Source organism: Lucilia sericata, unplaced genomic scaffold (assembly GCF_015586225.1).
Source record: "Lucilia sericata isolate MDLA Ls3-8-SP2 unplaced genomic scaffold, ASM1558622v1 Contig001062F_arrow, whole genome shotgun sequence".
In the NCBI taxonomy this organism is placed as follows: Eukaryota; Metazoa; Arthropoda; class Insecta; order Diptera; family Calliphoridae; genus Lucilia; species Lucilia sericata.
In genome coordinates this window covers 14,467-26,933 of record NW_023995039.1, presented here as the reverse complement: position 1 = coordinate 26,933, position 12,467 = coordinate 14,467, and the positions used below count along the sequence as shown (strand labels likewise).

General features: G+C 30.9%; 4 protein-coding genes and 1 non-coding gene across 5 annotated transcripts; 2 read left to right on the top strand and 3 right to left on the bottom strand.

The window, feature by feature from the left end:
- The first annotated feature begins 2,409 nt into the window (after window positions 1–2,409).
- Window positions 2,410–3,474, top strand: LOC119609809 (iron-sulfur protein NUBPL). The gene is made up of 2 exons (XM_037964761.1): window positions 2,410–2,508; window positions 2,565–3,474. Exons 1-2 carry the CDS (start codon window positions 2,476–2,478, stop codon window positions 3,411–3,413), a joined length of 882 nt encoding a protein of 293 aa, XP_037820689.1. The 5' UTR covers window positions 2,410–2,475; the 3' UTR covers window positions 3,414–3,474.
- On the bottom strand, window positions 3,418–5,096 carry LOC119609808 (deoxynucleotidyltransferase terminal-interacting protein 2). Its single transcript, XM_037964760.1, has 4 exons — window positions 4,765–5,096; window positions 4,374–4,708; window positions 3,707–3,871; window positions 3,418–3,641 (listed from the first exon to the last, which is right to left on the bottom strand). The coding sequence occupies exons 1-4, from the start codon at window positions 4,955–4,957 to the stop codon at window positions 3,429–3,431; spliced, it is 906 nt and encodes a 301-aa protein (XP_037820688.1). The 5' UTR covers window positions 4,958–5,096; the 3' UTR covers window positions 3,418–3,428.
- Window positions 3,943–4,268, bottom strand: LOC119609816. Its single transcript, XR_005231954.1, has one exon. It is a non-coding gene; the product is annotated as a small nucleolar RNA U85 (small nucleolar RNA).
- Window positions 5,097–5,870: 774 nt separating the features above from the next.
- Window positions 5,871–9,588, top strand: LOC119609801 (RNA polymerase I-specific transcription initiation factor RRN3). Its single transcript, XM_037964749.1, has 8 exons — window positions 5,871–6,532; window positions 6,654–7,135; window positions 7,206–7,327; window positions 7,395–7,648; window positions 7,708–7,841; window positions 8,482–8,657; window positions 8,722–8,971; window positions 9,038–9,588. Exons 1-8 carry the CDS (start codon window positions 6,290–6,292, stop codon window positions 9,270–9,272), a joined length of 1,896 nt encoding a protein of 631 aa, XP_037820677.1. The 5' UTR covers window positions 5,871–6,289; the 3' UTR covers window positions 9,273–9,588.
- On the bottom strand, window positions 9,491–11,746 carry LOC119609802 (zinc finger protein 43-like). The gene is made up of 4 exons (XM_037964750.1): window positions 11,347–11,746; window positions 10,812–11,276; window positions 10,556–10,753; window positions 9,491–10,496 (listed from the first exon to the last, which is right to left on the bottom strand). Exons 1-4 carry the CDS (start codon window positions 11,481–11,483, stop codon window positions 9,593–9,595), a joined length of 1,704 nt encoding a protein of 567 aa, XP_037820678.1. The 5' UTR covers window positions 11,484–11,746; the 3' UTR covers window positions 9,491–9,592.
- Window positions 11,747–12,467: the final 721 nt, after the last annotated feature.

Sequence of the window (12,467 nt, the reverse complement as noted above, 5' to 3'; positions counted from 1 at the left end):
CATTACACTTTAATTCAATAGCATTCTCCAGTGAAACGAAACTTGAATTCAAGTCGAACATTAGAATGTTTTTACAGTATAATTCAATGCACGAAATCTATATACATACATACGTACATATATAAAATTCTAACGTTACTGACTGACTGACTGACTGATTCATCATCGTAGAGCCTAAACGGTTTTAGCTAAAGAGCTTGGTCTCCCACCAAATAGATCCACTTAGACGGGATTTTTGGAAATTCGAATGATTAGGGGGTTAAAATGGTAAAAACGGGTAAATTCGGTAACCTCATATCTCCTAAACTATAAAAGATACAAAAACAGTTTAAAGCTTATCGTCGTTCATTTAAAAAATAAGCGGGCAGGTGTCTGGTACTTTTTTCAAATTCGGCCCCTTTGGGGAATTAACGGGTAGAAACTGTAATTTGGTACTTCTTTTGCACCCCATGTATCTTTTAAACCAGAGAACATTCAAAAAATATTTTTGAATCCTTCATAACTTGACGAACAAATAAAAATATAAATTTAGTACTTTTTGGATATTCGGACGTTTAAGGGGTGAAAATTGTACCTATTTTTGATACTTTTTTATAAAACATTGTTTTTGGTTTATTAACTTATACATATGAATACATAATAACGGGCTCCCAATACGATGTTGCAACTGGTACTTTTTTGACTTAGAACTAAGAAACATGTAATTAAGCACTTGAGAATCTATAAAAGTGGACTTTTTGGTACTTTTTCGTTCTTCAAAAGGTACTTTTTGAGTTTTCTATTTTTCGTTCTTCGACTGTTACTTTTTGAATTTTTTATAATATTGAACCTAGAAACATGAATTTAGGAATGTACAGCCCGGATTAAGTAATAACATATAAAAGGGAACTTTTTGGTACTTTTTCGTTCTTCAAAAGGTATTTTTTGAATTTTCTATAATATTGAACATGGAGTAAGTGAGAACATATAAAACGGGACTTTTTGGTACTTTTTCGTTCTTCAACTTGTACTATTTGGATTTTCTTTTATAATGAACCTAAAAACATAAAACTAAGCAATCAGGGACTTGAGTGAATGAAAATTTAAACTGGAGTATTTCTGGTAAATTTTCGTTCTTTAACTGGTACTTTTTGAATTTTCTAAAATATTGAATATATAAACATAAAATTAAACACGCAGTATCCTAATTGAACGAAAATTTATCTCGCTTACGTCCATTTTGCAAAAAGGGCTCGATATCAATCGAAATCTCTATAGGCCATAGTTGACACTGCGCCCGTCAATAATTGATTTTAACGTTTTCTAAGTACTTAATAATACCATAATAAAACAATTTTTGTTGGAACGAAAATATGTAATGAAATCTTCAGAAAATGACTTAAACGCACATAAATGGCTTTCAAATGCCGATGTCGACGAAATAAACATTTTTAGGAACCGAAACCCACATTTATGAAAAATAAAATTATGAGGATCGGTCCGCCAATATAACCCTCTTACAGAAAATCAGTTTATATATATATATCATTCCAAAAGTTATCATTATGATAGAATTATGGTAGAATTAAAAAAAAATACTTTAAATTATATATATTATTGATCCAATTCCACATTTAAGTCCCTAATCCGAAAATCACGGTGTCGTTCTTATTAATCTAATGATCGGACCACTTCCGAAATTTGTTTTTTTTTACGACATATGATTTGCCGAATATAACTCTTACTTCTTACTTATTTTAATCATAAAATACCACTAAAATAGGAATAGTCTTCCTTTAGAGTTGCGAGTTTTCATACATTCTAATAATGTTTTCAAAGTGAAACTTTTGGAATATTTTTCAATCTCTTTGTGATCACTTTAAATGATGTTGTTCTGGAAGAACTTTAACATCCATGTAAACATTTTGGGTAATAAACTGGGGACTACCATTGAGGGGAGCGGAACCTCCCATATGAATTAAATACAAAAATTCGTTTATCTGGGAAACTAAATTCTTCAAATTTTCCACGAACAACTTTAATATTCATCTGAACATTTTGGAGAAAAAAGGGTGGACTTTCATCTGGGGGGCTTGGAGCTCCCATATGAATTAAATAGAAAAATTCGTATATCTGAGAGACTATTAGAGCTAGAATCTTCAAATTTTACTGAAGAACATTTAGAGAATAACGGGCGGACTTTCAATGGGGGGCTTGGCACTTCCCATATGAATTAAATACAAAATTTTGTATATCTGGAAACTATTAGATTATTCAAATGTTTCATAGATTAAATTAAAATCTTAATTAACGTTCGGAATAATTGGCGTCATCTATGCATAATTTCTCATGCAACTAAAAAAAAACTAAACGTAGTTGAAAACTTAGCCGGCTTACAGTCGATTTTAAGCCGCCGCCGACATATTTAGTGTCAGTAGCCGCCGCCGTTAGTATTTGTCGGCGCAGGGCTCTGCACACAATACTATCCCATTAAAAATGTTAAGAAATTCGATTTATCATATAACAAAGGTAATCTGCTAAAAGATGTAAACACTTTCAACAACTATACAAAAATAAACTTTCAGCGTTTTTTAGCTTCCAAAACTACCGCCCACCAGGAAGCTCTAATGGCAAGAGGTTTGCCCAAAAGAGCACCCTTGCCTGGAGTTGCTAACATTGTAGTAGTAGCTTCGGGCAAGGGAGGTGTAGGTAAATCTACAGTAGCCGTTAATTTGGCAGCAACTTTAGCTAATATGGGCAAAAGGGTAGGATTATTAGATGCGGACATTTTTGGTCCCTCCATACCGCTAATGATGAATGTACATGAGGAGCCTTTGGTGGATGAACGCAATCTTATGATACCACCTATTAACTATGGCGTGAAGTGTCTATCAATGGGTCTTATCACACAACAAGGTGGCGCTATAATATGGAGGGGCCCTTTAGTAATGTCTGCTTTACAGAGACTCTTAAAAGGAGCCATTTGGGCCCCTTTGGATATTTTAATAGTGGATACTCCCCCCGGAACAGGTGATGTACATTTGTCTTTAACACAAAATGTGCCTATTGATGGTGTGTTGCTGGTAAGCACGCCACAAACAGCAGCTTTAGAAGTTACCCTAAGAGGTGCCCAAATGTATAAAACTTTACAAGTGCCCATATTTGGTTTGGCAGAAAATATGGGTCATGCTATTTGCGGCAATTGCCAACATAAAATGGAAATATTTAAAAACACCACCCAGAAATATGTGCAGGAAATGCAAACAGAAATTTTAGCCTCAATACCCCTAGACGGCAATATAACTGACTGTTGTGATGAGGGTATACCCATGGTGTTAAAATTTAAAGATTCTCAATACGCTAAAAGTTTCCACAACTTAGCGGAACAAATTTTACAAAAATTACAAGCCAAAGATTTAAAAGAAAAGTTGTGATAAATAAAGTTAAAATTATTTTTTATTTTTCTTTAGTTTCTTCATCTTATTCATGGCTTTACGATGGGCATACTTTTGTTTTGTTATCATAATTTCCTTATGTTTACGCTTAATATATTTTTGGGCCTCCGTATCGGCCAGCAGTTCATCAACAAGTGTATGTTTCTTATTACGACGTGTATCACGCTCATTATAGTAATCCAAGGGAGAATGTTGTACAGTACCAACCTAAAAACAAACAAGGAAATGTTTAATATTTCTTTATAGGTATAAAGATAAGAGAAAATAATTACCTGAAAGTATTTGGGCAAAACTTTTAAATCGTTTTTCTTGTAGAAATGTTTGGGATCCAATACAGAACGCATTTGTAAGATTTTTAAATCATTTTCCATTTCTTCGGTCATTTCAGTGGCTGGCATATTAAACCAGTTCTTGCCCTTAGTTTTAGAACGCTCCACCTTGAATTAATAGGAAAATAATATAAATTTTAATGATATATTTTTAAATAAATAAATTTGCAATATTTTCCTACTAGCTCAGATTACTAAAGATGTCATCAATCTGCCTTAAACCAATATCTAAACATTTTACATCTTGTTATTATTAAGTGTAAAGCAAAGAGTTTCATTGCGTTTTTGAAATATAAAACCCCAATTAAATTGCTTGCCAAATACTCTACAACAAACAACAGTCTAATGGAGGTTTTTTGTAGATTTTACTATACCGCTGGCCTTACAGCAATTGCTTGACACTTCTATAACAATCACTAAGATTACAACGGCTGAAACTATATTTTTCCACTTTGCTTTAACTTAATTAAGAGTCTTTTAAGATGTGTTAAATGCCTCAAACAATATTGGTCAAGGACTAAACTTATTTTTCGATAAAAATAAGCTTAAGATGTCGAATATTTCATCATTGTCTCCAAATGAATGTTATATATTAATGACGAGGACTTACCCTATTCAATTCTCTTTGCTTCTTTTTTGTTATACTTGGCAGTTCCTTAAGTTGTTCTAAATTAGGCACCATTTCCGAATTGGCCAATACTTTTTCGATACTAGGCTTAAAGGCTTGCACATCATCTCGTTTCCCGGTCATTTCATTAAAATCTGAGTGATCCAAATCTATCAGGCGCTTTATTTTAGGTTTAGGCTGTCCCTTTTTTAATAAAGCTTCATCTGACTTTTGTACCACATAGTCCATTTCTTGTTCCACTTTAGAGGGTATTTTACGTGTTGCCGCCAAAGTGCTTTCAATGATATTCGAAACGTCCACAGTGGGTGGCGGTAGTCCTAAAAGAATCAACATTTTTATTTCAAATTTATATATTAACATTTCAAGAATTTACCAAAGAAATCATATTCTTTCTTTTCCTCCTCCTTTACCTCTGTTTGAAGTTCAGCAGCAAAGTCTCCTAGACCCAAACCTGAGGACTCGTTTAACAATTTGCGCTTTCGGGAATTGTCATATTTTGGCTTGGCTAGACTATCTGCAGCTAGCAAATCTTGATTACCTGAAGTATCAAGCACAAATAAGGACATTTTCTTTGTATTTGATTAAAAATAAAGCGTATTTTATTATATTTTCAGGTACAAAAACGTGCTCAAAGATAAGAGACGCTAAAAAATAAACAGCTGCATCCGATGCTGCCAGATTGGACGATTTATTTTCATTTTAATGTTTCAAAAATAGCAGAGACTGTCGATTTTTTAAAATATTAAGCGACATGGCCACACATCAAATTTTTGGACTCAAACGGTAGGTTTTTACTGTGTTAGTGAAAAAAACTCACATGTACTATATATGCGGTGTGAGTTTTTTTACTAACACAGTCAAAAAACTTACCGTTTGAGTCAAACAATTTGATGTGTCGCCAAGGCGCTTTAAAAATAATTAGAGAATATTACTCAAAATCCAAAGTGGTTTCATTTTGAGTAATATAATTCAGCATTTTTCGAATTTTACATAAATATGTTTAACTTTGTTATGTTTTTCTTCTTACATTATTAAAAGATACTATTTAGTGATAAAATTTGAATTAAAATTTTAAGAATTTATTATTATCTATTTTTTTTAGAATTAAAATAAATATTTTAAAATTTCTCGTGAAATTGTTGATTTTTTGAAAATTTATCTGGTAGCATGGCAGACAAAGTTCTCTTTATTGTGTTATCATTCTATGTTGAATAGCAAATAGTGATGTCAATTTGTTTTACCGTTTTTCGATAAATTTTGAGAAAAAGGTTTTGGTAAATCTTTAATTTTGAAAAAATTTTGGATAATTATTGCTTTTACTAATGTGCTTCATCAATATTATCAACGTTTAGCAATGGAATTTTACAAAGCATCTCTTCATTATTCAATTGCGTTGAAAAATAAAAATAAACACCTAAAAACTTAGCCGGCTTAGGAAAACGCCGTAATTTTTATTGCTAGCCACCGACGTTGTTATTGTTTGCCGTCACCGATCTCTGCTTCTTATTAGAGAAAAATGAAAAAAACGTGCGCGATTGAATCACACGTTTACAAATTAATAAAAATTAAATCTTTTCGATATACAAATTAATATAAAATAAAAATTGCAACGTAGTAAAACTATTTTGCAATATAAAACATATGCTGTTTTAAGTAAAATTCTTAAATTTATGTAATAAGGAAACATTTTGTAACCTCGTCTGGCAGAGCAGCAGCAAAACAATCTACGCAAATAGCTGCGGAACCAAATCAGCTGTGAGCCCATTGTAAACCCTTGAGGGGGAGATAAAATTTAACAAGTTCATGAAATAAAGTTGGAAAGTTTAAGTGCAACAATTTGTGAAATTATAAAAAAAGCTTTTGCCTTTATAAAAGTTTATATTTTGCTGGTCAAGAAGATGGCTTTAAATTCGGATATGTCGGTGTATAGTGCCAAAACTTCGCGGACCGCTTTATCTTCAATTTTGAAGACATATTCACCTTCTGAAAGAGATAAAGCTAAAAATGCCATTATAAATAAAGTAAGATTTGAAATGCCACAACAGAAGGGACTTTTACAAGTGGTGATCGCTGTAGAAGAGAGAAAAAATTTTGATCAAATGGAGGAATTTGTTGCATTTCTAACTGAAACTAATTTGGAGGTAAGTACAGGAAATGAAGTAAACAAAACAAACAGATTCTTTATGGGATATTTTAATTTTTTATTCTGTAATTTTATATTACTTAAGTTTTTTAAACTAAATTTTAAATAACTTTTTTTAGGACAGAGAGTTCTTGCGTATTTTTAATGATGCCTACACTGTAATTCATCAATTAAGTCCCAAATTTTCACCACTAGTCGAAGCACTACTATCTATAACATGGACTAAAAGGTCAGCAGAATGTCGAAAAGCTTATGGCGATTTTTGTTTGGGTATGGTGGTGGCACACAATAAATATCTGGAATTTGCCATAGAAAAGTTAATAAAATTATGGATACCTGTGGAAAGCAACAGTGACCATTGGTATAATGATAAACCTAGCAAAGAAATGCAAGTAGAATTGCAGGCAGTTCATCTTATACTAGAGCGTATTTTGAATGCTATACCCATGGCTTTTGATGCTACTCTAACAGCCATTGAAGCCCTGTTTCCGTATTACAAAAGGCCTACCTACTCAGTGGTAGGTTATGTGTATAATTTATTGAAATTATTAGAATATAAACCCATATTTTCGGAATATGTCATACAATTAATAATGCAAAGGTAAGAGAAGTGTTAAAATGGTAAAAATAATCCGACGTTTTTAAAAAAAAAATTTCTCAATTTCTTAAAGATTCGTTATTTTGGATGTTCATGCTCCACGTTCAGAAATTGAAGAGCTGGACAGTGATGATGATGAGAGTGAAGATGAGGAGGAAGAGCCCGAAATGTTTGAAATGGATGATTGTGAAAAACGTAATTAGCTATATTCAACACTAACGTTATACATTTGTTAATAATTTTGCCTTTTTTATAACTGTAGAGACCGCTAAAACTGATGAACCCATGAAACACGCCATTGCCCATACTTTAGATGTTTGCATGTTGAAATTATTTGAATTTTTAGAACAGAAAAGTAAACAAACTCTAAATGCTACGGATAATGAACGACAGCAAAAGCTAGCTGATTCTTTGAAGTTTTTAAAAATTTTAATTAAAGCTTTTGACGAAGTTATTTTACCCATACACAATACTCATCATGCACAATTTGTTATATTCTATTTTTGTAGTTTAAAGGTTAGTGTTAATGCAACAATAATGTTCTGTTAATGTTTTTAATTATTATTTTTTTATAGCAAAATTTGGCGGAAACCTTCTTAGCCTCGCTGTGGGATAAAATTAGAAATCCAAATTGTTCGTCTGTTATACGTCAAACAGCTGTGGGTTATATGGCCAGTTTTTTGGCTCGTGCAAAGTTTATAAGTATAAAGTAAGTATTTTAACTCAAAAGATTATTTAATAGATAGATAGAAAGATAGATAGATAGATAGATAGATAGATAGATAGATAGATAGATAGATAGATAGATAGATAGATAGATAGATAGATAGATATATAGATAGATAGATAGATAGATAGATAGATAGATAGATAGATAGATAGATAGATAGATAGATAGATAGATAGATAGATAGATAGATAGATAGATAGATAGATAGATAGATAGATAGATAGATAGATAGATAGATAGATAGATAGATAGATAGATAGATAGATGATGGATAGATGGATAGATAGATAGATAGATAGATAGATAGATAGATAGATAGATAGATAGATAGATAGATAGATAGATAGATAGATAGATAGATAGATAGATAGATAGATAGATAGATAGATAGATAGATAGATAGATAGATAGATAGATAGATAGATAGATAGATAGATAGATAGATAGATAGATAGATAGATAGATAGATAGATAGATAGATAGATAGATAGATAGATAGATAGATAGATAGATAGATAGATAGATAGATAGATAGATAGATAGATAGATAGATAGATAGATAGATATACTTATGGTTTGTTTTTACGAAAATAAAAAACGTTTTAATTATTATTTTCAGCATTTTAAAACACTACCTAAAAGAACTGTGCTCTTGGGCTCATCAATACATACAAGGTTGTGATCAATACCGTTCGAATGGTTCTCTCAAAGCAAATATTGTATTTTTCTCTGTATGTCAAGCTATATTCTATGTAATAGCTTTTCGATCAAAAGATTTAACCAGTGATAAGAAAAGTAAGTACAATAAAACTTTAACATTAACAAAAAGTCGAATCCCTATAATCTCTTACAATTGCAGGTTTATTATTTTTACAATCATTACATTTATCGGCCATGGTAACGTGTAATTTCAATCCTCTAAGAGTTTGCTTACCGGCTGTGGCCACTGCTTTTGCTGGCGTAACAAGAGCCTATCAATTGGCCTATTGTCATACGATATTGGAACGCAATGCTCGTCGTAAATTGGCTACAGTATATGCCAATGATACCGCCACACCCGAAGAAACCTTGGATACTTTCTTTCCCTTTGATCCCTATTTATTGAAAATGTAAGTTAATATTTCTCACAACAAAAGTAATTAAAATTATTAATTTTGTTTAATTGTTAATGTTAGGTCCAGCAAATACATAACACCCATCTATTTGGTATATCAAGCTGGTGACTGTGATGATGATCTACCCGAAACTAATAATAAATCACGCAAACGTGGTGATTCCGAAATGATGGATGATCATGATATTGATGATTTTATTTTAAGTGATAAACGTCAAAGATTAGCCAGTTTAGCCAAAAGTCAAGAGAGAGAAGCCCAATTTAGTTATGGTTTATCGCCCGGTTTTCATATATAATCAAGAGAATGCTGATTTTTTTAGCTTTTTGTGTATAAAGTAAAATCAAACCTAAATTCCTATATATATATATTTCTAAATTGAACTGTCGTTAATTTATCTTCCTGTATTGAAATATTTAAAACGGATTCTCTTTTATTTTTAGCTTTTAAGTAATGCATACATATTTCAAAGAAATGAATTTTATAATTTTGAACATTTTTTTTAATTATTTATTTTATAAAATAAATAATTAGTTTAATTACTTTATGTAGTGAAATCAAAAATTATGAATAAATCAATATTTATATATTTTAAAATAAAAAGATTACGATTTACCTTTATTCCTTGTGATTTGATTTACAATGTTGTATAAAATGACCAGAAGTACGAAACTGTTTGGAACATTTATTACATTTGAAGGGTTTTTCTTGTGTATGAATTCTCAAATGCAATTTTAGAGATTTATTAGAGGCATATAGACGACCACACACTTGGCAAGTATGTTTGACGCGCTGTGTTGCATGCACCAACTGATGGTTGTCTAAAGATTGTTTTGAACGAAACTTGTGCCTACAAGTTTCGCATTCATAGGGCTTTTCCTTAGAGTGTTTATAGTTGAAATGTTTTTTCAACCAGGCATTATAACGAAATGTCTTATCACATTTGGAACATTTATATTTGAATTCTACCTTTGCGTTAAAAAGTTTTGGCTCTATTTGTGAAATCTTTGATTTCTGTTTTTTTATTATACACATTTGTTCGTTTTGTGTTTGTTCATTTCCTATAAATATGGGATATTTTAACAAGTTTTCCTTTTGCTCCTTAGTGTTTATTAACATTTTCAAATGTGTTATCATATGTTGGCGGCAATTTTGTTTTGTTTTAAATGTTTTGCTACAATAAAGACATTTGAAACTTGTATACTTTAAATGAGTTTTAGTGTGTATCCTTAAAGCCGCTTGCGTGGCATATGTTTGTTGGCATTCCAAGCATTGATGTTTAAATAGATTTGCATGTCTGTTTTCATGTTGTTTTAAGACAATTTGACTACTTAACGTTAAACCACACAAATTGCAGTCATATTCCCCCGAGACCGGCTCAGGGATGGGTAATATTTTCTTGAGTAAATCTATTTCATTATCCTTTTCGCCATGTTTATGGTTTATTAAAGTTTTCAAAGTTTTAAAGGTTTTACCACAGTGTGGACATTTGAATGTTAACTGGCTACAGGTTAAAGAGGAGCTGTAGAAAAATTGTTATTGTAATATATTTTTATATGAATAATTTGCTAAATAGCCCACCTTAAATGTTTATCGAATTGTTGTCTGGCACTAAAACCTTCTTTACACTTGGGGCATTGATAAAATTTCCTTATTAATCCAAAACTTTCATGTAAACGATGAATGGAACAATGTGTTTTTAACTGAGCGGTAGTGGGAAATGATTTCTTACATAAAACGCAAATAAAAGGTCGTATTTTGGTGTGAGTTCTGAGATGTCTGAAAACCAAAACCAAACTCAATTTAAAATCTAATTTCCTAACCCAGCTTTCCTTACCTTAAGAAATTATATAATTTTTTAAATTCCTTTTTACAGAATTCACAAATTAAATAGGAAAATCCATCGAAACGTTTAATACTTTGTACTTTTAATTGTTTAAACTGTCCTGAGGGATATAAATTATCTTTAACAACAATGTTCCTTATTCCAAAGTCTGTGGCAGTTGTTAAATTCTCTTCTGCCGCTTCTATTGGTTGTATATCTTTTTGTAATTCTTTCAATTCCTTTAAAACAGTTGCTGCCAACGTTTGAGCATCTGGTTCTAGTACATCTTCCTCTTGAGGATTGGAAGATTTAATTAATTCAATATTATTATATGACTCTTTGTTGTGAGCTTTTAAATTAGACAAATTTGTAAATTCTCGTTTGCCATCTGAACTTTTAAAGTATTTATTAGTTTTTTGCAAAGTTTTTGTGTGAATGTTTTTAATATGCATTTGCAGATTGTATTTTTTGGAAAATCTATTAAAATTAAGTTCATTTTTAAATTTTTGTAATAAAATTTAAATGATTTATATAACTTGCAAATCACCTTAAACCACATTGTTTGCACTGGTATAAGCCTGGTTGTAAATGTTGCTCCCTAACGTGGCGATTGAGAGAAGATTTTTGGACAAAATTTTTGTGACACAATTCACAGTTAAAGGATGGTGATATTGCACTTTCCATATTGATAATTATTTAAAAAATTCCACAAATATCTTGTAATTTTATTAATTATGCGCCGCCATTGATGTTTGTATTATAAATAACTAATTTTTAAAGGCGAGTAATTTCTCTAACACGTTTTGTATTTAGTTAGAAATTAACATTGCAGTTAAATAAAACTTTAATTATTTATTAAATGCCTCAAATTTGTTAATAATAATCAAAATAATAAGTTTGTTTACAAAAAGAACTTCAACATTTGTTTTTGTTCTGTCAATTCAATCATTCACTGCAAAATGATACCACAACGGAAATTTCAATAACCGTTTTTTTTTTTATATGAACTTTGCAACTTGCTGAGGTGGTACTGAAAGGCGGGGTATCTCAGCAAAATTGACCGGTAAGAAATGTACGTGTTTGTGTGTCGATCCCAGCAAATTTGCCGAGCTCAGCAAGAATTTCCATTTGAAAATGTAAATGACGCTACGACGCCGACGTGGAATTGATACATTTGAATTTTTTTCATTCAAAGATTGAACCAGAAGTATAATTTGTGATTGAACTTTTTTCCGAACTACAAGCAGATTGCATATTGAAATTTGTCTTATTAAATGTGTTGAATTATAAGTGTTTATATAATTAACATATTATATACATTTTAATTATTTTGTAAACAAACTGATTATAACGGTAAACTAATAATAATAAAACACATAGATTTTAGGTTATCAGCAAAATTTGGATTTTATTTATTATTACAAAAAGAGATTTTGCTACAGAATTGATATTTATATTCATATGTATATAAAAAATGCTTTTTTTTTGCACTCCAAATCAACAAATCCTTAAAAAACACCTATTCACAATAGATATCTATGCGATATTTTTCCAGAGAATAGGTATATTTATATCCTACACCACTTCTTTAGTGGGGAGGGTATATGGGGTTTGTGCTGATGTTTGTAACGCATAACAATATTGGTCCTATACCCACCTTAAAGTATA